Source organism: Ahaetulla prasina, chromosome 2 (assembly GCF_028640845.1).
Source record: "Ahaetulla prasina isolate Xishuangbanna chromosome 2, ASM2864084v1, whole genome shotgun sequence".
NCBI classification, from domain to species: domain Eukaryota; kingdom Metazoa; phylum Chordata; class Lepidosauria; order Squamata; family Colubridae; genus Ahaetulla; species Ahaetulla prasina.
Window position 1 is genome coordinate 150172171 of NC_080540.1, and position 27628 is coordinate 150199798.

The window sequence follows — 27628 nt, forward strand, 5'->3', positions numbered from 1 at the left end:
TTATGTCTTAGGTGTGATAATACATTGATCGGAGAAGCTCCATCAAACATGATTTCTGTCTCCATGATAGAAAGAACCACTGCAGAGCTAAACCTGGACCACCCCCTCACTCTTTGATCATTTTCTGTTCTGAACAATTACTACAGGCAACCATGAAGCACATCCTACAGGCAATTATGTGTGTTTTATTAAAGCTTTCTCAGATAGTATCAGCTCTATACCCACTGGCTTCTTCTTACACAAACTATAACCACTGTGGGTTAATACTGAATATTTATTCACGTGCAACCAAAACCAATAATATAAGGAAAAGGCTTTCGCCACACATTGAATTCAATCTCCAAAAAGGTACTTGGTGCACACAAGAGTGCAAAGTCAGCAGCATCTCTGAGCATCTTATTAAAACAGCTTTCCCAGAAACATGTTATTCATTGTCTTTTACAGGGGCTGCAGGATCCAAGGAAAGGATTAGACTGCTTTAAGAAGTTTCAGACAGGTGTTGCCATCATGCTCTCTGGACAGCTAGGGAAGTTTCTACAAAAAGCTCCTCAGTGTCATGACAGCAGTTTATGTAAGCTGATCTAAATGTGCATTATGTGTTTTTAACAGAGCCATCTTCTCAATAAAGCTCCCCATTGACACAAAGCCTCTGATGGACTTTTCTTTTTGTATTCTCTGGATCACCGTCGTACCCTACTTACAAACTTCCATGGTCAATGCTGCTTGTTTAGGCTCAGCCCATATTTTGCCTCAAAACATCCCACATCTCCAGAAACAACTATTAAAGAACCTGTTGTGTCTGCGCCCCCCGAGCCGGGCCTCCTGCCAGAAAGTGACTTGGAAAGTGAGGGGGAAGGGCCGTCAGGACTTACCTCGGGAGCACCAGCTTCCCTGGCTCAGCTCCAGGAGCCAGAGGCAGGCCAGGTGGAAGAGATAACGAGGCCTCCATCCCCTGACTCTTCCCCCCCCAGGCCACGTCTCCAGACCCAGCTGATGGCAATCAGACCTGGCTGGACCCTAGGTTTCGTAGGCAGGAGAGGCGGGAACAACAGAAGCAGGAGTGGGGTAGGCCTAGGAAGTGCTGAGTCATGGAGCCATACCCCACAGGATATAAAGGCAGCAAGAGCTGCTGTGCCTCTTTATAGCAGGCAAATTAACTGCTTAACTAAGAGCTGAAGTACTGTTTGTTCCTGGGTGACTCATCGGCGTCGGGGGAGATAACAGAGACACTTGGCAGACGCTCGCTATTTTGCTGCCAGAGCTGATAGTGCCAGCTAATTAAGCCATCGCTCGGACGGAGGCGAGGGGGAACAGAACAGAACCCTACTTAAAATCTTGACAATCCACTTCCAATCAGCTGTGTCAAAAAGACAAGGATAATAGTAATACTATTAATACAATACAATAGTAATACAAGGATTGCAGTAATAGGAAAACTGCAATAGAGTCTTATAGTCCTGCCTCTAACCATTCTAGGTCCGGAGGCCGGATCAGGCCCTTGGGGTGCTTAGATCTGGTCTGTGGGGCCACCCTGAAAAATAGAGAAGGACCGACCCGCGGTGCCTCTGCCAGTGAAAACGGAACTGGGGAGGGTCATGGGTGGCCCTTGCTAGCTCTGTTTTCGCTGACAGAGTTGCAAGAGGCCATCACAGCCGAAAACAGAGCTTGCAAGAGCCCTGGGTGGACCTCCAAGAGCTCTGTTTTCGCTGGCAGAGGGCTGCAGGAAGCCGTCGCAGCCGAGAAGAGATCTCAGGAGTCCATTTTCACTGGCAGAATGCTCAGGCCACCACAGGCGCCCCCGACATGAGTGATGTCAAGCTGGCCATGCGCACTCTGGCCACGCCCCACTGTTCCCCACCCGGAAGTCAAACACAAGCCTGATACGGCCCTCAATGAAATTGAGCTGGACACCCCTGCTCTAACCTAACATGGGTAGTAGCCTAGTGCTAGCAACTAGTCACCTTGCAAATTCAGTGGGTGATTTGTTCAGCAGTGAATATTTGAAACATTTCAGTAATCTCCTTAATAGAATTTTAACTTCCCTCAATTGTTTTATAGGTTCAGGATGTTTTCTATTGTTTTAAAGCTATACCTGCAGTTGAATGTCACAATCTCCTTTTAACTGCTTGAATTGTTTGTTTTAACCTAGATATATATATTTTAAGATCTTCCCAAGCCCTTTACATCCCTCTCTGATCACGCCAACGTATTTTTCAGCCGTGTCTGAAAAAATGAAAAAAAGAAAAGAAAGCAGTACTGACTTTTCCTCCCCCCATCATCTTCCAACAGGGCTAATTTCTAAAGGACTCTCTGAGCATCTTGGAGGACTCACTGCTTACCCGACACAGGTGGCACTTTAGCAAAATGACAACTGTTGTTTTAGCTTCAGAACTGCATCTCCTGTACTGTGGTGTGGTTTGAAAACCGGGCCTATAATGTTGGTGTAACAAATGTTAACTTTAGCAGAGTCATCTGTGGTTTCACAGTTAAAGATCCAGTAGCCACCAACTAATAGGGAGTGGAAGTTTCCAATATTTGGGAGGTGAATCACAGCTATTTTATAGGCACTAGGGAAAAATGTGCAATAAATCAGAAAATGGCCTCTGCTTGAGGGCATGAGATCAGTTACTTTTTGTTTGGAAAGTAAAATTGAGCTGTTAGTAGAATTCTCCCCGGAGTGCTTCCTACTCCCGCATTATAAATTCACTGCATTGAGACAAATGAGAAGAGCAGCCGCAATTCTTATTGTTTACGTCAAACTGCTTTACTACCTCTGTTGTCTGCGCAGAGCTATAGCGGATATCAAATGTGCTTCTAATCCTACTGGAAACATCACGATTTCTGGATTTACTTTTTTGTACAGTAGCTTGGAGTGCACTTAAACGGCTACGGAGGATGAGGGTGGCGCCTCTGGAGGGGTGAGTTGAGCTTGACGTGCCTAACTTTCCTTCTTTTCCCCCCATGAAAAATATAAAAAAAGGAATCTCTGCATTTTGCTGCCAAACTTTAGCAGCACCTCTAGGGACTCCCTGGGTTTTACAAAAAGGAATAAGAGAAGTACAAAGTCTAACCCTAAGCCTCAATGGCCAAAGCCAATCCTTTTATACCAAGCTAAATACCGGATGCTTGGCCCTGTTGGTAGTGGAACCTGTGAATTGTCATCCCAAGGCATCTGGAGATAACCAGCTGGGAACCATTTGCTTTGAATCCTACAATATTTTATTGTGGGAATGGGCAGCATGGAGCCATGAGCAACAGGGCTATTTCTCGGCAGTCTACCAAACTCCAAGCCTTTACCGAAACATCGTTTAATTTAAGAATTAAACAGAATACTGCAATACAATGTAGGGAAATCTAGCACCATAGTGTTGACAATCACGCCTTGCAATAATGGTAAGAACATCCCTTGGGCTAGTTTGCCTTCTGGTTAATGAGCATTTTGTAGCTGGCCATGTGTACAAGCAATAGCAATAGTACTTAGACTTATATACCGCTTCACAGTGCTTTACAGCCCTCTCTAAGTGGTTTAAGAGTCACCGTATTGCCCCCAACAAACTGGGTCCTCATTTTACCGACCTTGGAAGGCTGAGTCAACCTTGAGCCAGTGAGGATCGAACTCCTGGCAGTTGGCAGAATCAGCCTGAAATACTGTGCCACCACAGCTCTTGCCAGCAGATTGTGAATCAGCAAATCACTTTGTGGAGCGTGCTAATCAGATGCTCTCAAAATTACGAATGTGTCCCTGACCCGATGGAATAAAAGTTGATCTAGTTCAGCATCTTATCTTTTCTGGTTGTATCTGGGACTCTAGACATGGAGGAAGCACCTCCCTTCCACAGTTGTTCCCCAGCCCTGGTAATCAGGGCAGCTATTCTTCCAAACAAATGAAATGGAATTATTCAAAACAACAACAACAACAGCAACAACCACTGCTCTCCTCCAGAATGACTCCTAATTATCAACATTTGTCACAGAAATGCTTTCTCTCCTATATAAAATGACCAATGCATACATAATGGATGTATTTGTCTGAGCTCCAACTATTCTGCGTAGGCAAATAGCGGCAATTATGAAGAACATCAAAATCACCGCTAAGCCAGACCGACCCACTTTGCTTTGCTGATGAGCTCATTTCAGAATGACCTGATTCTGCATGCTTTTACTACACTCAAGGGTTGTGTGTTGCGTGATATCTGGCTGGTTTCTTCAGGCCGGGAATGATGACTAGCCCTCATAACCCGGTTAGCAGGTCTCTCTCTCTCTCTGTCTCCCCCTCCCTCCCTCTTATCTGGAGTCAGAGAGAAAAAGTGAAGTTGCCAAGAAATCACATGATTTATTGACTCTCCGCTGAGGAGGGGGAGGCAGAGACTGGATGGGGGAAACAGATCCAACCTTGTGATTTTATTGTAAGGCAAGTGGGTTAATATTTCTAGGAGAACCAAGGTAGTATACCGAGTTCAAACATCTGAAGAGGGAGGTTAAGGAATCCTGTGTGCGGGGTGTAAGGGTTGTTCTGTCCTGGGGCAGTGCAGACGTCGTCTGAGGCAGGGAGCAGGAGAAGAAAGGAAACATTGTGACCCAGTTCCAACACCTCCTGTGTATACAGACGGAACAGCTTAGCCTACAGAGGGACACGCACAGAAAAGAAATGAGGGGAGGGGGGCAGAGGAGAGGAGAAAGTTATAACATGGCACTTATAGCAATACCCCTCCCTCACAATGATATAAAACATTAAACTCTCACAACATCTACCAGATAGGCATGTCTATAAAACATAGGCATTTGGATGTGGGTGAAGGCATGCAAACATGCGCACATAACACACACACACACACACACACACACCACACAACACACACCCAAACATACACTGAGGTATGGTTTTTCTTAATCCTGCTTCAGAAAAGGTAGGAACATGCTCTAATGTTCCACGTTCAAACATACATATACATAGACAACCCCAGCCTCACCCCCAAAATAACATCCATGGTACTTATTAACCAGAAAACCCACTCCATGATCTTTCCAAGATTTTCATTTGGAAATCGTTCATTTGGATTTTCATGGAAACATGAAAATCAATTTGGTTCAAATATTCAGAACTTTATTTTTTAAAAAACAAAACAAAACAAAACCCTAGAATTCTGGAGGGTGTTTTGTCTGCTCCTTTGCTCTTGTATCAGTCTGCCACAAATTGGGATAATGCACAATAGAATAAAATAAATAAAAATATGTTTTTTAAACAAACTGCACTAGAGGAAAACATGAAAGTCAAATGACTGCATTTTTTAATTAAGGATTCTTTTTACTCCAAACTGAATTATGGATTATATCTACCCTGGTCTACTCTTCCCTAAAGCATTGCTCCTGTTACAGGCTGGGATCCTTTTAGGAAAAGAGAAGAAATGCCACTAATTTCAAAATGGGATGAATGCTGTATAAATATTTCAGAAGCAGATGTCCAATACTGGCTGGTAAGAAATTCTAACTCTTGAAGTTGAGATATGCTGCCTACAATGATTCAACACAAGTCTCCATTTATCACTTTATCTTTAACTTTTTTAAAGGTTAGGCCAGATTCCACTTCCTTTCAATACAATATGCCCCATGGATAAATTGTTCCAATCAAAATGGTTATGTGTTGGGGGAGTAGTGTTCAGATTTGTTACTTAAAAGAGAGGCTAACCACAGAGAAGGTAGTGAATTTGATTATAGCTTGGAGTTCTCTATATCCTTGGTAACCTTTGTGTAGCCATAATAAAATAAGTTTATACAAAATAGCTTTATGCTAAGGGGAAAAAAAAAGACTTTGGGACTGTTTATGCAGCAGCTTTTAAGATGTATGAACTTCAGCTCCCACAATTCCCTATCCAGTGTGTGCTGTCCAAGTTTCTCCAGATTATCCAACCACCGATCCAGAATAACAAGTTCATTCTGAAACTCACAGACCTTGTAAGCAAGATGTGCATGTTGTTGTTGGACTGGAGTGCCAAAATTGGAAATATTAAGGAGCAAAAAAACCCAAAAACAAACAAACAAACAAACAAACAAACAAAAAAGTGGATTCTACCGCCTAGAAAACTAAAATGAAGCAGGAGAACAACTTGATTAATTTATGTCAATCCAATGTCAGTGATTTCTTCATGGTTTACAGTCTTCCAACAATCAAAACAAGTCCCATATATCGGATTGTTGATTGAAATAAAATCGATTATAATATTGGTATAAGCAGATGGAATACCTTGTGCTATGCTGATAACACTACATTGAAGGCTGAAAACGCAAATGATCTGCAATCTCTAATAAGGAAAGCCAAGAAGCACAGTGAAAAAAAAATGGGGCTGATGAAATATAAAGAACACTAACCAAAGGAACCATCTTCATCATAATCATTTCAAGAAACTGTGTAGAGTAGAGTGTAACAACAGATCAGAACTGAAGACAATTGTATTTGGATGCCTCACTTGGCACTTGTGAGCTGAATCTGATAGCATGGCAAAGGCATTGGTGACAGCTAGGTTGTATAACCACAAATTATTCTGTTTTAACACAGCATTGTGAGATGCACCCTGGGGCAAAGGCTTGGTATCTGGACATACAAGAAGCATTCATCCACTTGCTTCACTATATATTGGTGTTCATTCAACATCTCACCCAACTTTTGAAGGTGAAAAACCAATGGTAATGACCCTTTACTACTTCATGACTTGCTGGCCACAAGATCATCAGGGTGCAGACAGAGAGTTAAAGATTTACCCTAGGTTCCCACTCTATTTCTCAGTTCACACACTTCTTGTTTAAGAGGTTGCTAGTCTAAGGTCACTTCCTTTCCCTCTCTCTTCCCACGGACACCCATCCAGTACACATGTTCTTGGACACTCTTCCCAGGAGATGTGATTGGCTAAGTGTTAGGCATTGCCTATCCATATCATTTATTCCCTCTAAATAAATCACTTTTCCGCTACACTCATAAAACCTGCCTCACTAATCTTGCCTCGGTTAAATTCCTGCTCTCAGGAACGCTCTTTCATATATTTATACATATAGATCATTTCAATCTCCAACTCAAATCATATTTCACACACTTTCAGAGACATATAAGAGCAAGCTCTATTGCCACTTACAGCTGGCCATTTGTTTTATGGCACTGATTACTATCTTGACTTAAATTAAGTTTTATACAGGGTTTCACCATGAGCTCATTGTAGTTTAAAGCATCATTTTTGAAAGCTTGCAAAGGAAACAAGGCTATGAATTATACAGCTTTCATTAATCTGTCCTGAGGCAAGCAAAATACAACTCCATCTTTCCCTAGTGGGAGCAAAATGTACACAAATCAAATTTGATATCAAATCAACTCAGGTTCAGCGTTGTTAATCGGGATGCATGCACACAAATGCATGCACATCGGCACAAATACATACAATATGCAAATATTACCGATATTTTCCCCACCAGTAAGTTTATGAGATGGCTGAGAAGCTGCATAGCCCCATGGTGAGATAGGCAGCAAATACATTTAAGAAATAAATAATACCTGTTGTAGAGGTAGATTGATCTGTTTAAGAAGAGCTCTCATTGCCATTTGGAGCTCAAAAAACAGTCGAGTTGGACACTCTGCAGAATGATCCATATTTTCCATAGATTCTGAGCCAGAAAGTCTTTGGATCCATTCCCATTCCTCTCTGTATAGGGAGTGAAGTTAAAATTAGAAATATAACAAAAGCTCATTACACAAGGAAGAATTTACTGAATGTACGTTTGGGCTTTGTTGGGGTTTTTGCTCTCAAATAGTAAAACCTTCTAAACTTGTAACAGGCCCAATTGTTTGTGGTTAAAAAAAGGGCCAACTTTCTGATTTCATTCTGTGTCTGCATATCAAGCTGAAGACTTTCTTTGACATGCAGGCTGTTCCATATTTCTATAATTTTTAATGCGGATTCCTAGCGATCTCAGGCAGGCGGGCTCAATTTTCTCATTAACTCATTTAGTTTCTTCATTGGGTGTAGCCAGCCTGGGTTTTTATTTCTCCTCTCTTCTTAAGATGGAAGACATGAAGCTGAAACAAGGGGATTGTTGGGAGTATGTATACTTTAGTGTAGTGCTGGACGGAAGCCTCTCCAGCAGGAGGACTTCATTTTCTACATTTATCGTGATGTTGCCTAGCACCTGAAAGGGGCGGAGATTAAGGGACCTTGGTCAAGCTGTAGGTGCCACTGGAAGACCTACCTGGGCTTTAGGTAAACCCAGTAAACCCAGCATCTCTGCAACTGTGGCCTGTGTTTGATAAGTACCCATTCAACTGGATTACAGTGAAAGGGCTAATTAGTCTCTGGGTGAAGGCAAGTAAGAACTGTTTCCCTGGATCTTACTGTTGGGAGAGAGAGTTGTCTATTTCTTTCCTTACTTATCAGGTTGCATTAGCCTGGCTGATTGCTGCAAACTGTGTAGATAAATGACAGAAGAGGATAAGAAAATCTTGACATATGCCCTGATATTCGTAATAATGAAAAATGTTCTCAGAGATCACCATTCCAGTGGGGAAGCAAATTCACAGAGGGAGTGAGTGAGTAAGGGAATCCAGACCACGTCAACTCAGAAGCAAATTCTAATCGGGCGGTGTCTCTCCCCTTACCTGGACACATTGCAATTGTCTCGGATTTTAACGTGACACAGAATGTTGGGCAGCTTTTGTAGCACGAGCACTTTGATCTGATCAACGGAACTGCAGAGTTTTAAGTAGCCCAAATAAAGGCCCGGAGCCAGACGTTGTTGGCTCCTTCTGTGATAGGAAAGTGTGTCCTGTTGGAGGAAAGGAGGGGAAAAAAAAAACCAGGTTCAAACATTTCCTTGACTTTTCTTCCATATAAAAAAGTAAAGGAAGGGCTCACCAAGCAGTGGGCAATACTGTATTTTATTTATTATTATGGTTTGTTGCTCAGTCAGCCATTTGCCATTTTTAAGGTAAAGGTAAAGGTTCCCCTCGCACATATGTGCTAGTCGTTCCCGACTCTAGGGGGCGGTGCTCATCTCCCTTTCAAAGCCAAAGAGCCAGCGTTGTCCGAAGACATCTTCGTGGTCATGTGGCCGGCATGAGTCAATGCCAAAGGCGCACGGAACGCTGTTACCTTCCCACCAAAGGTGGTCCCTATTTTGTCTACTTGCATTTTTAACATGCTTTCGAACTGCTAGGTTGGCAGAAGCTGGGACAAGTAACGGGAGCTCACCCCATTACGTGGCACTAGGGATTTGAACCGCTGAACTGCCAACCTTTTGATCAACAAGCTCAGCGTCTTAGCCACTAAGCCATCGCGTCCCTTTTTTATCCATTTTTATCCACCTATCAAATCCTTCCCAGTACCCCAAAATGTTGTTTGATGGATGTTAAAGGCATTGTCACATTTATTATTATTATTATTGTGGTTCATCACACTATTACTGTTATTAGTGGTAGTTGTGGTAATAGTAGCAGCAGAAGCAGAAGAAGTATTGCTACTTTGTTTTCCAAATCCCATGCTTTCTTCTTTTATCTATACATTTTATTAAAAGTTTTAAAGAGAAAAATATAAACTAACACAAACTAATACAGAATAAAGAGGACAAAAAAAAAAAAGCAGAGAAAAGTGCAGAAAGAAACAATAAAAAATAGTACAAATATTCTGGTTTCCTTTGCAGTAACTACAAGAATAATTACAAAGTTATCTCTTATTCCATGATTCCAAAAAAAAAAAAAAAGTGGGGGGGGGGAGGAAGCTACAGGAAGTATGCATTTAATGGCCTTACTGTCCTTGGAATTCATGGAAGTAATCCTTCCAATTTATAATTGGAAGATTTTTCTTCTTCCATTTAATCATGTTCAGTTGTTGGAGACTGCCTAGATAAACCCCTATAGGTTTTTTTTGTCAAAGTTTTTCTGAAAAGATTTGCCTTTTGCCTGCTTCCAAGAGCTGAGCAAGAGTGACTGGTCCAAAGTCACCCAGTCTGCTTTCATGCCTAAGACAGGACTAGAACTCACAGTGTCCTAGTTTCTAGCCTGATGCCTTAACCGCTATTCCAAAGAGTTGGAGCCTAGGGAGGGAGCTACGGGCAGAAGCTAGTGTGCAGAAAGTGGCTTCAGTAGGTGGGTATCAGATACATGACCCCAATTCCCTATTTGTATGTTCATTTGTAGACTAAATAAATTCAGTGACAGTTTTCCAACAGTGGTTCAACTGCAACAGCAGAAGGAAAATTGGCCAAGGTATTCGGAAAGAACTCCTTACCTCCTTTTAGCCTTGCATTTGGAACTGGAAACATTCCTAATCCTAACGTGTTCTAAATGGGCGATGAAAGCATTTTAAATAATACTTGGAAGATCTAGAACCAATTAATCTCCCTTCTACATCAGGAGGCTATTACTGACAATCTCACAGTCGAATTCATTTAGCTCATTTACCAGAGTCTGAAAGTCATGATTATGAGGTCCTATTTTTTGTTCCTTTGCTAGTATTCTCTATTATCCATCATTGAGAGATGGGTTCAAACATTTAAAATGGTTAAAAAAAACAAAACAGAGGAGAAAACAGAATTAGAATTAAACCAGTGGTGAAATCCAATTTTTTTTTACTACCGGTTCTGTGGGTGTGACTAGGTGGGTGTGGCTTGGTGGTAGGGGCAGGATACTGCAAAATCTCCATTCCCACCAGATTCCAGGGGGAAGGATATTGTGAAATCTCCATTCCCACCCAACTCTGGGGCCAGCCAGAGGAGGTATTTGCCGGTTCTCCGAACTGCTCAAAATTTCCGCTTTCGGTTCTCCAGAACCTATCAGAACCTGCTGGATTTCACCCCTGAATTAAACCATATTAAAAAAAAAATCTGGGATGACTATGGAGAGGTTTCTTGAGACCAAGGAGCTGCAGGAAAGAGATATAGAGTCATTGCAGGTCAGATGGGGAGCTATATACATTTATTAAACAAACGAATAAACAAACCACAAACAAACATACAAATGTTATTAACAGATAAACGTGTGTGATCTGGAGAAAAGAGAGTTCACATGATTTTTCTAACTGTGCCTCTTTTTTTTTCTCCCGTAAGAAAAAGATTATAACATTTTTGTTGCTTCAGAATGTAACCTGAAAGTGAATTTGGCAGATTTTGCCAAGGGATTTCAAAAGACAGAGTAGGGAGCGGAGGGAGAAAATTAAAGGTGTCAGTGGCTGTCAGAACAAGCTTCCGGTGCTAAACATGGTATGCGACAGGAGTGGCTGTACTTCCCAAAGCTGACATTTGTCTCTTCTCAGAAAAAAGGGATACAGAGCAATGGTAAAATCCATTTTTTTTTTACTACCGGTCCTATGGGCATGACTTGGTGGGTGTGGCGTGGCTTGGTGGGCGTGGCAGGGGAAGGGTACTGCAAAATCTCCATCCCCACCCCACTCCTGGGGGAAGGATATTGCAAAATCCCCATTCCCATCCCACTCCTGGGGAAGGATACTGCAAAATCCCCATTCCCACCTCATTCTTGGGGAAAGGATATTGCAAAATCCCCATTCCCACCCCACTCTGGGACCAGCCACAGGTGTTATTTGCCGGTTCTCGAACTGCTCAAAATTTCCGCTTTCGGTTCTCCAGAACCTGTCAGAACCTGCTGGATTTCACCCCTGAATTAAACCATATTAAAAAAAAATCTGGGATGACTATGGAGAGGTTTCTTGAGACCAAGGAGCTGCAGGAAAGACATATAGAGTCATTGCAGGTCAGATGGGGAGCTATATACATTTATTAAACAAACGAATAAACAAACCACAAACAAACATACAAATGTTATTAACAGATAAACGTGTGTGATCTGGAGAAAAGAGAGTTCACATGATTTTTCTAACTGTGCCTCTTTTTTTTTTCTCCCGTAAGAAAAAGATTATAACATTTTTGTTGCTTCAGAATGTAACCTGAAAGTGAATTTGGCAGATTTTGCCAAGGGATTTCAAAAGACAGAGTAGGGAGCGGAGGGAGAAAATTAAAGGTGTCAGTGGCTGTCAGAACAAGCTTCCGGTGCTAAACATGGTATGCGACAGGAGTGGCTGTACTTCCCAAAGCTGACATTTGTCTCTTCTCAGAAAAAAGGGATACAGAGCAATGGTAAAATCCATTTTTTTTTTACTACCGGTCCTATGGGCATGACTTGGTGGGTGTGGCGTGGCTTGGTGGGCGTGGCAGGGGAAGGGTACTGCAAAATCTCCATCCCCACCCCACTCCTGGGGGAAGGATATTGCAAAATCCCCATTCCCATCCCACTCCTGGGGAAGGATACTGCAAAATCCCCATTCCCACCTCATTCTTGGGGAAAGGATATTGCAAAATCCCCATTCCAACCCCACTCTGGGACCAGCCACAGGTGTTATTTGCCGGTTCTCTGAACTGCTCAAAATTTCCTCTACTTGTTCTCCAGAACCTGTCAGAACCTGCTGGATTTTACCCCGATACAGAGGCTACCCTAATCAGGTTCTAAAATCCAAAGATTATTAGTAATTTTTTTCTCAGGTGGAGGAGAAAATTTGCAGCATCCCTTAACTGTTGGTCAGTGTATCAAAGGTGTAATTCTAGGGACACCTTGTGACTGACTGACCACAAGGAGGAAGTGGGAGTGTGGATGGCAAATTAAAAAAGAAAAACCAGTTTCTCTCTGTCTATTACTGCTTATTTCTTGTTTAACATACTGTTAATTTAAGGTCACTTCCTTCTGCTTTTCTTCTTTGGGCACACATCCTCAGACCCAGCTCTGGCCCTAATAGGTTGTAGTCACCCAAGTGCTAGGCTTTGTCTATCTTATCATGGGTTTAGTAGTTCTAAAACAGGAGTGTCAAGCTCGCGTGTCACAGGGTCGTCACGTGAAGTATCATGACTTCCCCCCGTTTGCTAAACTGGACGTGGCTGTGGCTAGCGTGTGACGCATCTGGCCCGTGAGCCGCTAGTTTGACAGCCCTGTTCTAAAACCTGCTGCACTGATCCTTGCTCAGGTCAGATGCCACATCTCAGCAATGGGGATTATATAAAGAACCTCAAATCAACTTCAAATCGTTTCTGAAAATACTTTTCAATTTTGAGGATCTTCCTGACTTTGAGATGGAGCATTTATAAACAGATTATGCTGAGTCTGACAAAATTTGTCAATTTTGTTGTGGGTAACATGTCCTACACATTTTGGTACCCCAGGTGAAAAGCAAATACTATCTATTTCCCCAGTTGCTGGTGCCCTCAAAAACCAGTGGATGGGGCAATTTACAAAGCAGGACTAGTTTTATTTAATTTCCTGACAGTCATTGTCTTTTGAGTGACCTTAACCGTATTGTCTTAATTACTGTTTTGCTGTATTTTTAAATCATTTTTTAAAATTTCAAGTAAGATATCATAAATATTTTAAACAAATTTCTGAGACATTTAATTGGTTTATTAGATGTAGATCTAAAAAGGGACGTGGTGGCTCGGTGGCTAAGATGCTGAGCTTGTCAACCGAAAGGTCGGCAGTTCAGCAGTTCGAATCTCTAGTGCGCGTAATGGGGTGAGCTCCCATTACTTGTCCCAGCTTCTGCCAATCTAGCAGTTTGAAAGCACGTAAAAAATGCAAGTAGAAAAATAGGGACCATCTTTGGTGGGAAGGTAACAGCATTCTGTGCGCCTTTGGCGTTTAGACATGCCGGCCACATGACCACGGAGACGTCTTCAGACAGCGCTGGCTCTTCGGCTTTGAAACGCAGATGAGCACCGCCCCCTAGAGTCGGCAACGACTAGCACATATGTGCAAGGGGAACTTTTACCTTTACCTTTAGATGTAGATCCTTCTTCCTCAAAGCAACATATATTAGGTTTCCACTTCTTATTTTCCCCAATAAGACCCTGTGAAATAGGCTGGGCTCAGATAGAGAGTATCTGGCCCCATTGAACTTCTATGGGTGAGGATGGACTTGGACTGGTATTTCCTACTTCAACTCAATAACTAATCATGATACCAGCTGGCTCTCAGAAGGATTTCATTTCATGCTTTCAAATTTAGGGACAACTATGCATGATTAACTTGGTTTGGATGCAGGATGGAGACAGTCTTTTGGGCTGGGAAGCCATAATCAATCAGTCAAATAAATAAATAAAGATTAGCTAATCACGCATTTTTAACTGAACCGATTTCCAGTATTCACACCTCCTGACTAAGGGACAGATTGGAACAAACCAACAAATATATCCTTCGAATATGTAGCATATTCAAAGGTGCATGACAAGCTGCAACTGAATCCCCAAAATCCTTATCAGAAGGAATGTTTGCTTATTTGTTGAAATTTGGAGAAAAAGAGGGTTACCTGGATTGTGATAAGCAAGATGTCTAACGCTGTTGGCTCCTCAGGTGTCGAAAGGGATTTCCTCTGGCTTTGTAGCTTAGATATCTGCATCCACTTGCCATTAAAAAAGGAATAGAGGCTCTCCACTTCTCTGATTGTCACTATGATAACATTGCCATGACGGTCTTTGATTGGTTCATAGTAGACTTGGCCCAGGTTGTGTGTACCTAACAGGTTCTGTGGTTGAAGAGGGAACAGTTGAAGACCACAAAGCACATAATTATTGACTCATTTTCACAGGTCATAATGGACATTTTTTGAGTAGCAGAATAGCTTTCAACAGCTGTTCACAGTAATAAAACAAGTGTAGCACTAGCACTAGCACTTAGACTTATATACCGCTTTACAGTGCGTTACAGCCCTCTCTAAGTGATTTACAAAGTCAGCACATTGCCCCCAACAATCTAGGTCCTCATTTTACTGACCTCGGAAGGATGGAAGGCTGAGTCAACCTTGAGCCTGGTGAGATTCGAACTGCCAAATTGCAGGCAGCAGGTAGTCAGCAGAAGTAGCCTGCAGTACTGCACTCTAACCACTGCGCCACCGAGGCTCATAATCAGCTAAGCCCTTCAAATGATCCTTAGTTTAATGTTGAGCCCTTCTTGTTTCAGTAGGGTGGTAAATCACAAGTCAGAATCACAATTATAACAACAAGGGAGACCCAACAGTTCTGTTCATTTCAAATTGATACCTATACTATCTTTATATCAACAGAATTAAGCATGTATTAACAAAATACAATATGGTGGATGGAGCACTGAGATGCACTTGTAAAAAACATAATTTTACTGTACCACCTTGCAGCAAATCTAGCCACTGATCCATTTAGCTCAGCATTACCTGGTCTGATAAGTAGCAGCAGTGCCCAGGGCAAATGCCTAATGTTTCTCCTATCTGAGATGTTTTTAACTGGAGCCTGGGAGCTTCTGTTTCTACCATTCTTTTCTATGCCATCAAATAGAAAATGATGGAAAAATTCTGTATAGCTGTATTGCTGCTAAACAATTGACAAAAAGAAGGAATTTCACAAAATGGTCTGCATAAGACTATAAAATCTTATAATGACAATGTTCCCAGGGACTTTTAATGGAATTGGACCACATCCATAGGTTTCAATCTCTTCTAACAGATGGAAACTTGAGCATTTTCTTCACAGCAAAGAGAATTAATCCAACATGGTGATCATTTGAAATTTGAAATGCCTTCTGTGCCCCTCAGTAGGATGTAGGAACATTTCTGTTGGGACAGCTGGGTAGAATATGGATGTATGGTTTATACCAATATATCTCTCTCTCAATCCAATCTTCATTTTAAAGGACATAAGCATTATGGTTGACTTTGAAAGCTACAAAGCTGATTGATGCCAAGTGTAATATGAAATGTATACAAGATATGGGAATGGGATTTCGTCGAAACATCGCCAAGACACTTCCAATTTTACGCGGGAGAAAACCCGAATAACCAAAGACCTCCATATATATATATATATATATATATATATATATATATATATATATATATATATATATATATATATATATATATATATATATACACATACACACACACACACACACATTTATACATACAGACATACATACGTACATACACATCTGTATTTCAGAAAACAACAAGACTATGTATAATTTCTAGGTCAAAACGCATTCCGGCAGAGCTCAGCAGCTTTACAACAGAATGATGAAAACTTAATAAAAAGCAATGAGACAGAATCACCTCAAAAGGAAAATTGATGCAGTTTCTGTCTGTTCTTTGAGATACCCATTGCAGTCCATCTGGGGCATATATAATTTATGCTTGCTTTTTTTGACATAAACATTGGATACAGATTTTTTTTTTTTTTTGCAGCAACAATGACCATATTTAGGATTATCTCAGCATCTTTATACAAGACGATCGTTGCATCTCATGGAGGTTTGCGCAGGACAATTTCACGACAGAACATTCAGGCCAACTCTGGAAAGAACGTGACAGCTCCCAGCACTGGGATCCAGACTTTCTAGATGATTAGATCTAGTTTAGCTTTTTTCATACTCTTTGGTAACTCACCTAGGGCTGAGGACCAGTGTTTGTCTCCTGAAGAGATGCCCAGATGTCTCAAAGAAAAATCCCTAACATTTTATATATGTCCATGATTCTGGAAGCTTTCAAAAGGTCTATAGTATGCAAGTAATGGGGGGCAGGAGGCGTGATTTAAAAGGAAAACTGAATTGACAATGTGGCACATTGTTCATTATGAAAGCAGAGGGGCTGTACATTAACCTTAATGACATTCTCATTTGATAGATAAAGCCACCCTGAGCTGACTCTATCTGCACTTAGACACTATTTACCTCTGAGCAGCATTATTAAGATTGTTTATAACCAAAGCACTCAGAACAGCCAGGCACACTGGCTGCCATTTAGAAGTGGCTTTAAGTAGCTATTTTAGCTTTAGGCATCCCCGTCCAAGGCACACAGTAGGCGTTCTGTATCCTTATGGGCCCTCTACTCTTTTGCTGCCTGTATACAGATTTGCTTAGAGTTAGATAGACTTAATTTTATTTTTATTTATTTATTTTAATCATTCGGAGATTGCAAGAACTTGATTAGCGCTCTCTCTCTCTCCCTCCCTCCCTCTCTCTCTCTCTCCCGCCCCAGGAGGGCAGGAATGCAAAGAACACAAGGCTTGTAAGTCAGACCTGTTATTGCGACTAGACATGTTCATTTATGTTACCAAGAAGCACATGAAATTTAGAACCAGGTTTCTAGGGAGTTTATTTTTCACGCACACAAAATGGAGAGCATATTTGGGATGCGGCATTTAGCTTTCGAATCTGCCTGGCAGGTTAGCAGGCACATATAGGTATGAATCTGCAAACACACCTTAGCGTTAAGGATTAAGCACTAGGAGAAAAATTGAATCATTTCAAAAATGATATACCGCCTGCTGTTACCTCATGCCTCCCACCGACCCGTACGCTCACACAGAGAGGGTCTTCTCAGGGTGCCGTCCGCCAAACAATGTCGGCTGGCGGCCCCCAGGGGCAAGGCCTTCTCTGTGGGAGCTCCTACGCTCTGGAACGAACTTCCCCCTGGATTACGCCAAGTGCCTGATCTTCGGACCTTATTTATTCAAGCGGGACTGGCTTAATAGTTTTATTAAATTTTAATTGGGGTTTTAGTACTTTGGGGTTTTGAATTTTAAATTTTAAATTTTTTAAGGTGGGCCATTTTTCTAATATGCTCTGTTTTTAGTTTGGTGTTTTAATTGTATATTTATCATGCTTTTTATCTTCTGGCTGTACACCGCCCTGAGTCCTTTGGGAGAAGGGCGGTATAAAAATTTAATAAAATAAAATAAATAAATAAATAAATAAATATACACGTAGTTCTCATATACACAGTTACGATCACAACTGTGCCCAAAATTTCCGTTGCTGAGCAAGACTTAACTGAGTTTTGCCCCATTTTAAGACCTTTCTTGCCTCAGTTATTAAGTGAGTCACTGCAGTTGTTACGTTAGTAATATTTGTTAGTGAATCTGGCCTCCCCATTGACTTTGCTTGGTGATCTCATGACCTCGGGACACTGCAGCCGTCATAAATACATGTCAGTTGCCAAGTGTCCAAATTTTGATCATGTGACCATGGGGGTGGTGCAAATGGCTGCATGAAAAATGTCCATAAGTCACTTTTTTCAGTGCTGTTGTAACTTTGAGCAGTCACTAAACGAATGATTGTAAATGGAGGATTACCTTTACTACTACATTAATTTGCTTCTAGACAACATGATCAAACCCAGTGTATACTTCCTGCCACCAACTGCCCCACGTCTTTGTCAGCTACTAGAGGAGGCAAGAAAAATGAACAGATCCACGGAGGAATAAGTAATCAAAGTATCACCAGTGTAGCTCCTCTATGGTTGGAGTAGACAGATCAGGAAGTAATGAGCGAAACTAATGAGGAAATGTTGCCAACTACATATTAATAAAGCATGCTCGCTGTTTATTTATTTATTTATTTATTTATTTATTTATTTATTTATTTATTTATTTGTTTATTTATTTATTTATTTATTTATTTATTTATTTTATTTTTTATTTATTTTATCACAACAATATATGTAGGTATCATACAAAAGATTATATAGTATATAAACACATATATGAGTAAATATAAGGAGGTATAAGCATATATATAGGAAGAAGAAAAGAAAAAACAACAACAATAGGACAGGAACGGTAGGCACGTTTGTGCGCTTATGCACGCCCCTTATGGTCCTCTTAGGAATGGGGTGAGGTCAATAGTAGAAAGTTTTTGGATAAAACTTTTAGGATTATGGGAAGAGACCACAGAGTCAGGTAAAGTATTCCAAGCACTGATGATTCCGTTACAGAAGTCATATTTTCTGCAATCTAGATTAAAGTGGTTGACATTAAGTTTAAATCTATTAGTTGCTCTAGTTTTATTGCAATTAAAGCTGAAGTAGTCTTTAACAGAAAGGACATTACAATAGATGATTCTGTGAGTTAAGCTTAGGTCATGTCGAAGACGACGGAGTTCCAAGTTTTCTAAGCCTAGGATTTCAAGTCTGGTGGGATAGGGTATTTTACTGTTTTCAGAGGAATGGAGAACTCTTCTTGTAAAATATTTCTGGACATGTTCAATTGTATTGATGTCAGAGATGTGGTGAGGGTTCCAAACAGGCGAGCTGTATTCTAGAATTGGTCTAGCAAATGCTCTGGTTAGTAGTGTGGTATTTTTGGAAAAGAAGCTACGCAAAATTAGGTTTACAACTCTTAGAGCTTTTTTTTGCTATGTAGTTGCAGTGGGCTTTGGCACTTAGATCATTTGACATGAAAACTCCAAGGTCTTTAACGGGATGGGGGTCATCTGTAAGGTAATGTCCATCTAGTATGTATTTAGTTTTTGGGTTCTTTTTTCCTATATGTAAGACTCATTTATACCAATGAGCAAGTCTGATCTGGAAGTGGGCTTGTTTGTGTTATAGGAAAAAAGAAATGGCATTTTTTGACTTACTGTTGCTCATTTCAGGTTTAACTGATTTCATAATACAGCCCTTCTTTTATTTGGTCAGCCAGTTATGAACCCTTGCCTGATCTGTCTCAGATTGAAATTAGGGGGGCAACTACTCTGTTTCCTGTGTATTACTTGTAAATGACCACTATCAAATAGAAGAAGCATTTTTACTCCCACTTACCTATCCTCAAAATACTTAGGATGTACCAGAGTATGGTTTTCTGAGTTTGGTGAAATACAGCCTCTCCCAATGGTGGCCCTCAAGTAAGCTGAAATTCAAGCTGCAATTTCTAAATTTCCTTTTAACTGATGAGTAACTTCACGTGTTGCAATTTCAAAAAAAATATACGGAGAACCACAAGTTGGAGAAGGCTGTTGCAGTTACTAATGGTGGATTTCCACAAAGATCCTTAAGGCTCAACCCTCTGAGTTTTGTCAAAGTAGGTAGAGAAGATATTTCGGCATATCGGGATAGAGACGATATTTTGTGTGACATTCCACCAGAAGCGGCCCTTCAAGGGGGAAAACAAATGAGCAGATGCCCCACGGGATCGCTATCTTGTCATCTAATTAATTATCTAGGATGCTTTTTTGTTTGATGCTGGCCTGGATTTGCTGCCTTGAATGCTGCCAACATAATAATCAAGCGTCTCCACCAGCTATGTGACCGAGCAGGCTATTTGTTTTTTCAGATTATCCTCCTGGGCAGGCGACTATTTATTTACCGTGTCACATTTAATTCTGCTCTCTCTGACTTCTTCCTATTTTAAAAGTTTATTGATGGCCTGTTAGCCCTGGCTGGGTTCTCAGACTGTGCTGCTGTTTTCCTGCCTCACAGCGTATAATTCTCCCCTTGAGACCATTCCAGAAGGAAGTGCTAAAGCAGGGGACAGCTGGCAGCTGATTCCCTTGGAGACCCTACCCTTGCCGAGATATGCCACGGGAAGCGGGCGCTACCACTCACCTGTAACTGGGCTGCTGCAGACAGCATTTTCTGCCTGGCTTGGAGCGCTGTGGAGGAGGACATAGAGACAGACATGTTCTGCCTCAGCCATCTGATCTCATCCCACATACAAGACAGCTGCAAAATACAGAGCGCAATTGGCAGGGGGGCAGGAGGTTTGGTGGGACGGGGTGGTGGGGGAGAGAAAAAGGCAAGAAGGATGAATGAATGAACAAACAAACGTTATCTTCCCCCAAAAGTAGTTGCTGTTCATGCCCTGATTCTGTGGGTGGCAGTGTGCTGACAAGAAGTTATTAGATGAGCAGAATCGGCATACACACCATTTATCTCTCTTAATGCCCCTGGGTGCCGTTCTATGAAAATGATCAGTCTGGGCTCAAAGGCAATAAGGGGAGAGAGGAGGATGTACGTTTGCATCAGCTCCTCTGACTTGTATTAAACATCCTGAGCATTCTTAAGGATCTTCCCTTCCAATTTGACTTCAGTTAATTCCAGTGCCAATACTTATCAGCATTAGTAGTTTAAGAAATCCAAGATCCAGTTTGTATCCTTACAAATTAACGGGAAGAAAGGGACTTTATTTAAATTCTGGATCAATTAAAACAGGTTTGTGGGGGCAAGAAATAAACAAGTTTGGGTATGATTTGGAATGGGTTTGAGCCAGAAATCCCAAATTCTCTTTTACACGGTAGCTTCCCCCTCCATCCCTTCCCCTCCCTTAGGACTAAATGAGATGCAACATCACTACTAAATTCACCAGTTTAAAGACAGAATTCCTTTGATTGCATGGAAAGAAAAAAAGGAATTTAAGACTATGCTGGGCTGAACACAACCTCACAATCTACTACCTGAAATGTGGAAATAAATCTTCAGTGAGAGGAAAGTGGCTGGAATGCAGGACTGCAAAGAGATATGTTCTGGATAGGGGGCAAGATTCAATCCCTCCACTTTGTCTGCATGTTTTCTTTGCTCTATAAAGTGGATGTTATCGCATAGCACTAGCACTAGCACTAGCACTAGCACTTGGACTTATATACCACTTCACAATGCTTTACAACCCTCTCTAAGCGGTTTACAGAGTCAGCATATGTCCCCCAACAATCTGGGTCCTTATTTTACCAACCTCGGAAGGATGGAAGGCTGAGTCAACCTTTTGCATGCTTTCTATACAATTGTAACACATTCAGATTTTATGAATGTGATATTTACTGTGTTCTGTAGCCATATACCATATAAGCCTTCTGATCCTTCATCAATCTTTGGCCTCTAGATTTACAAACTGTTCGATTTAGTTGGCTACCCAACTTCATCTTAATATGCAACCATGGAAAATTGACTTTGGCCATCCAGTTCAAAGTGATTGTTCAACATCTGGTCCCCCTACATGACTATTGGTCATGATTGTTGGGGCTGATTGGATCTGGAGTCCAGCCCCTGGAGGGGTCGCAGATTCTGCCCTACATCCAGCAGGGCTCACAGCGGGGTCTCCTCACACAACCCAGGCATGCATGTGGCTAAGAAGGGCTGTTTGTGTATAAAGAAAAACAGAGGGCGAGGATCAGCTCTGAAATACTCTACTACCCAGAGGAGTTCAACGAAGGGAGAAAATGGCTTACCTTTGTGAACCAGAGGAAATCTTGCATAATAGAACTGGCGTGAGAATCATCAATTTCCACTATTGGTATGTGATCTTCATTGGTTACTAACATGTTGTCTTTGTAATAAAATATCACAGCTAAATAAAGCCCTCTGGATTAAAATAAATGAGAAGAATGAAAAAGGAGAACGATTAGGTGTCTATTCCAAAAAAGAGTGATTTGCATTCTGCAAAGCAAGAAATCTTTATGATCCTCTAAACTGGCCTAGCACTTACTTACTTACTTACTTATTTATTTATATATTTATTGGTCAAGCACATATATATTTAAGTATAAACATGATTTGAATACATGAAATGAATACAAATAAAGGGAACATTAGGACAGGGACGGTAGGCATGCTGGTGCGCTTATACATACCCCTTATAGACCACTTAGGAATGGGGTGAAGCCAACAGTAGGCAGTCTTAGGTTAAAGTTTGAGGATTTGGGGATGAAACCACAGAGTCAGGTAGGGCATTCCAGGCACTGACCACTCTGTTGCTGAAGTTGTATTTTCTGCAATCGAGTTTGGACCGGTTCACTTTAAGTTTGCATCTATTGTATGCTTGTGTACTGTTGTGGTTGAAGCTGAAGTAGTCATTGACAGGTTGGACATTGTAGCAGATAATTTTATGAACTACGTTTAGGTCATACCGAAGGTGGCATAGTTCTAAATAGTCTAGGCCCAGAATTTCAAGTCTGGTGGCATAATGTTGCTGCTCGCATCTATGTTGCGAGCAGAGGAGTGGAGAACTCTTCTTGTAAAATATCTCTGGACACGCTCAATTGTATTAATGTCCGATATGCAGTGTAGGTTCCAGACAGAGCAGCTGTATTTGAGAATTGGTCTGGAAAATGTTTTGTATGCTCTGGTTAGTAGTGTAATATTACTGGAGAAGAAGCTACACAAGATTAGTCTTACAACTCTTCATGCCTTTTTGGCGATGTTGAAACAATAGAATTCAACTCATTGCTCCCAAGAAGGAGAATTTCCCAGAAATGTGATAATGTTAAACGCTAGCAAATCTGCAGAATAATTCCACAAATGCATGTGCAACGCAACTCACCCTCTCATTTTCATCTGAAATATGTTTAGACAAGTAGTAGCAAAATATTTGGATTTGGAAATGACATTAGACTCTGAGAGCTAACTAACCTTGTTTGGACTCGAAAGAGTAAAGTCTGGGTAGTATTTGGATGGGAGACTTTTAAGAATCCCAAATCTGTAGACCAATGTTTCTCAACCTTAGCAACTTGAAGAGGTATGGACTTTGATTCCTGAGCTGACTGAGGAATTTTGAGAGTTGAAGTCCACACCTCTTCAAGTTGCCAAGTTTAAGAGACTGTTGTAGATTAACTTTGAAAGCTGAAAAAAAACACACCTTATAGTATATGGATGTATTTGTAAAGTTACCAGAAGTTACATTCAGCTTGGAGAGTTTACTTTTTATTAGTCCCATGTGAAAAAAAACAAGTTATCTTCTTATGGTAGTCATTTTCTTAAGTAAAATATTCCTGAAAATTTAAAATTATTGTTATTGTTTTAAAATATTTTCAATTAAATATGAGTCAATTGTTGCATTAATTATCATTACTTGCATTAATATGAATACCTGTCTTTTTCTACTTTTAACTTTATTTTTATCACAATGGTAACAGCAATATTTTTCCAGTTGCTTTCTAGCACCCATAATTTTGTTTTTCCAGAAAATCTTGCATGTTGCTCCAGATTGTCTTAGAAAACCTGACCGCTGTCAAAAATGCAGAACTCAGAAGGATGTCAAAACAAGTTGTTACGAGAGAAGAATACAGTAATTATAGGAACTGGCAACTTAAAATCAAGTCCAGCGCTCTCAGGAAAAAAAAAATTACAGGGTTGCAAATAATTGGAAAGTAATGGAAAAATAGAACTGATAAAAGCCATTCATTTGTTGCATCTCTTGCGTCGAAATAAATGAAAGCTGAGCTAAACAGACCTGCTGGGTTCAATTTTCTTTTATTATAACTCTCTCTTTTGAATCCTTATTTTTTAAACTCCTGCTTCCAGGTGGCACTTTTTATAAATGTATTTATCTAATGGAAATGGAGGCGGGGTGTGTGTGTCTAATATAGAAACTTCTGCATTGCAGAAGGTTCTAGGATATACAGTAGTTTGGAATATACAATCTCAATTCCTCCTAGGTGCTGTCCAGTCTGTAGGGCCTTATTGTTGAACTAGTTTGATTCAGTGTGTCCAATACCACATTTAAGACATCTTTTGGTGATTTTGAGGAATACTTATCTCACATTTCTGATTTTTCCATTGTGGAATTTAGTATTTAAGACTCCTATTGATGCCCTTCTGTGGTTTACCTGGAACACCAATATAAAAACTCTAAATGGTACTACAGTATTGCTATTTATAGCAAGATGATCCATGAATCAATAGGGTTAGTCTGGATTTTATCTTGTGTAATAGCCCACCATTTGGTTCAGCACTGTTGTATTCATTGCTTACACAAAATCCAGTCCTTTAAAATATTTATATTTATAACCAGTTATATTGATTAATCAGCAGATTTGCTTAACTGGATGATTACCAGAGCCTCTCTTTGGAAAGAAATACAAAATACAAAGACGACGAAAAGAACACTGCCAGTGATGAAAGAAGATATTGTCCAGGATCAAACTTTTGAGATTCAGAAGATTAAGTAAATTACCTTGGGACAGGGGACAATTCAAAATCTCACCTTCAGTTCTGCTAACTCAGAGTTATTTAAAAAGGTTTACTAATGTATGTTTAAAGTAAATTTGGATCTGACTTCATAAAACCAGTAATCTGCATGCACACATTGTGTGCCGGTGGTTACGTTTATGTAACAGATCTAATTCGGTCTTTTTCAACCTTGGTAACTTTAAGATGCATGGACTTCAATTCCTGAGAATTGAAGTCCACCCATCTTAAAGGTGCCAAGGTTGAGAAACACTGACCTAATTGATTGGAGGAAGGGGAGAAATAACAGAATAACAGAGTTGGAAGGGACCTTGGAGGTCTTCTAGTCCAACCCTCTGCTTAGGCAGGAAACCCTACACCACTTAGGACAAATGGTTATCCAATCTCTTCTTAAAAACTTCCAGTGTTGGAGCATTCACAACTTCTGGAGGCAAGCTTTTCCACTGATGTTCTTCTGAAAGTCAGATATATTATGAACACTCCCTAATTCATACAAGTGATCCATTTAACAAACTTTGCTTTCATGCCATGAACTTGTTTACTGGACAGAGAATTAACTCTCCTCACTTCAAAGACTAGGACAATATTCTTGAGAGAACACACAAAAAGAGGCTTCACTAGAAACTCCCTTCTCTGCTTCTTCTGTAGTTTTCAATCCATCCCATGTCCACACAGGAGGGTGGGAAAAGGGGCAGAAAGGAGTGGGGAGATGGCTCCAATGTTTCCACTCCCCTGACATACAATTCATGCCTTATTAGAGGGTAAAGGGTTAAGTCAGCCTTGCCTAATCCGGGGCTCTCCAAATACTAGGACAATTCATATAAGCCTCCCAGCCAGCATGGGAGCTTACACCCAACCTCTCTGGAAGACATCAGTTGCGGAAGATTACTGTAATTGTCTACCATCTAAATAACTACTGGCCCAAATGGAATAAAATAGGGACAAATTGGCTTCACAGTGAGAAATTAGATAGCAGAGATAGCCTGCGTTTTCCTTTCTTTCTTTCTAGATGGTACAATCCTATACAGATGGTATTCAAAGGTACTTATTCCTGGTAAGCATGCCTTTGATTGGTCTTAGCGGGTGGCTGGGCTTTGTCGGAGCTCAGCAGCTCAGCAGGGTGAGCCTAGTTAGTACTTGGATGGGAGATTATCAGGGCAGTTGCTTGGACTGGGAAGTTTAAAAAAAGCACCCTGGAACGAGGCCGTGGAGAAACACTCTCACACTGGTTACTGAGAAAACAGCATGGATGTGTCCTGGTAGCCACCAAGTGTTAAGCTGGACCCAAGGTTATCTTTACCTTTTCATGCGTGTGGTTTTAGCCTGACTCAAAAGCTCCCTGAATTTATCAAGGAGACAAATTATTACCTGTGAAATTAGAGGGTCTTATGTTGCTCGTAAGGATAAAGAAGCTGTGGAAACAAAGGATCGGGCAAGTGAACTGGGTCACCAGAAAGCTTTTGAAGATTGCTCTGAAGATCGGCTGCTGTTTAGAAGGGGCTGCTTGGCTGCTAAATTTAATCCTTTTTGTCACACCCAGACAGTCCTTTCCTTTCCTTTCCTTTCCTTTCCTTTCCTTTCCTTTCCTTTCCTTTCCTTTCCTTTCCTTTCCTTTCCTTTCCTTTCCTTTCCTTTCCTTTCCTCTCCCCTCCCCTCCCTTCCCCCTTCCCTTCCCTCTTCCCCCTTCCGCCTTCCCTTTTCCTTCTTCCTTTCCATCTCCTTTCCATCTCTACCCTATTTTACCCTATTCTACGCCATTCCTCTTCCCTGCATCCAGTTCACTTTTTCATTTCTTTCCCTTTAGAGGGACTCATTAAGGTTGTGCAGAAATCTAGATCCAAGAGCAAAAAAATGTGGGGATGTACATATATCACTTTTGGGGAACATTGTAAAGCATCACAAACTTCTTCTGGCCCGGCCATATTTTGGAATCTGTTTTTTTGCAGATATACATATCCAACCATCCATAACACATGCATATTTACAAGTGTTGAATATTAATTGAATGGGAGAGGAACCTCCAAGAGTATTTTTAGCTAGAATTTTTACTTTACATTGGTAAAACCTTACATTGATAAGGTCAGAAGCTGGGTATTAGCCAGGATTTAGGTCTGTGTGCATGGGGTTTTCTCTTCTTTACCCTTTGTTTTGGGGGAGAATTGTACTGTATTGAATTAATGACCATCTTTCCAGCTAAGAGGTTTTATACTGAAGAGACATGCACTGCAATAGAAACGAAAGCTGAAATTTGAGTAAAGCTCCTTATATATCTTTGCACATTTTTCCAAATCCTGCTGTGGTTGCCGTCTCAGCTTGTAGTGTTTTCCAAAATACTAAACAATTTGAGAGTACAGAACGCAGATTATGTAAGAGAGAGATTTCTGGCAGTTTCAGATGTAAAACTGTGATTCTATTAAATCAAACAAACCTTTTCAAAGTCTTCACAAACTTGTTTGAAGAATGGAAGAGATGTTTTAGGCTTCTGGAGACAGACTGCTTGCGACCGGCATTCTGCAATTTAACATTATCTGGAATGTTTAAGGAAAGAAAACAAGAGAAAGTAAAGGAAATTGGCACAGCTCTGCAGCATTGGGTGTATTTTTCTTAAGGTGATAGTAGTAACGATAAAGCTATACATTTATGTAGAGGTAGTCCTCATGTTATGACCACAACTGAGCCCCAAATTTCTGTTGCTAAGCAAGACTTTTAAGTGAATTTTGCCCCATTTTACGAACTTTCTTGCCACAGTTGTTAAGTGAACCACAGTTGTTAAGTTCATGACATGGTTGTTAAGTGAATCTGGCTCTCCCACTGATTTTGCTTGTCAGAAGGTGATCACATGACCCTGAGACACTGCAATCATATGAGTCAGTTGCCAAGCATCTGAATTTTGATCA

At 40.8% G+C, this 27628-nt stretch overlaps 1 protein-coding gene across 1 annotated transcript in view; it reads right to left on the reverse strand.

The window, feature by feature from the left end:
* Positions 1-27628, reverse strand: part of ANKFN1 (ankyrin repeat and fibronectin type III domain containing 1) — a 214456-nt gene that overhangs the window by 20044 nt on the left and 166784 nt on the right. The window contains exons 11-17 of the mRNA XM_058172899.1: positions 27160-27259; positions 21995-22127; positions 20379-20495; positions 14337-14552; positions 8636-8802; positions 7538-7685; positions 4453-4621 (exon numbers count right to left, since the gene is read on the reverse strand). Coding sequence (XP_058028882.1) covers positions 4453-4621; positions 7538-7685; positions 8636-8802; positions 14337-14552; positions 20379-20495; positions 21995-22127; positions 27160-27259 — 1050 coding nt within the window. The remainder of the gene's footprint in view (positions 1-4452; positions 4622-7537; positions 7686-8635; positions 8803-14336; positions 14553-20378; positions 20496-21994; positions 22128-27159; positions 27260-27628) is intronic.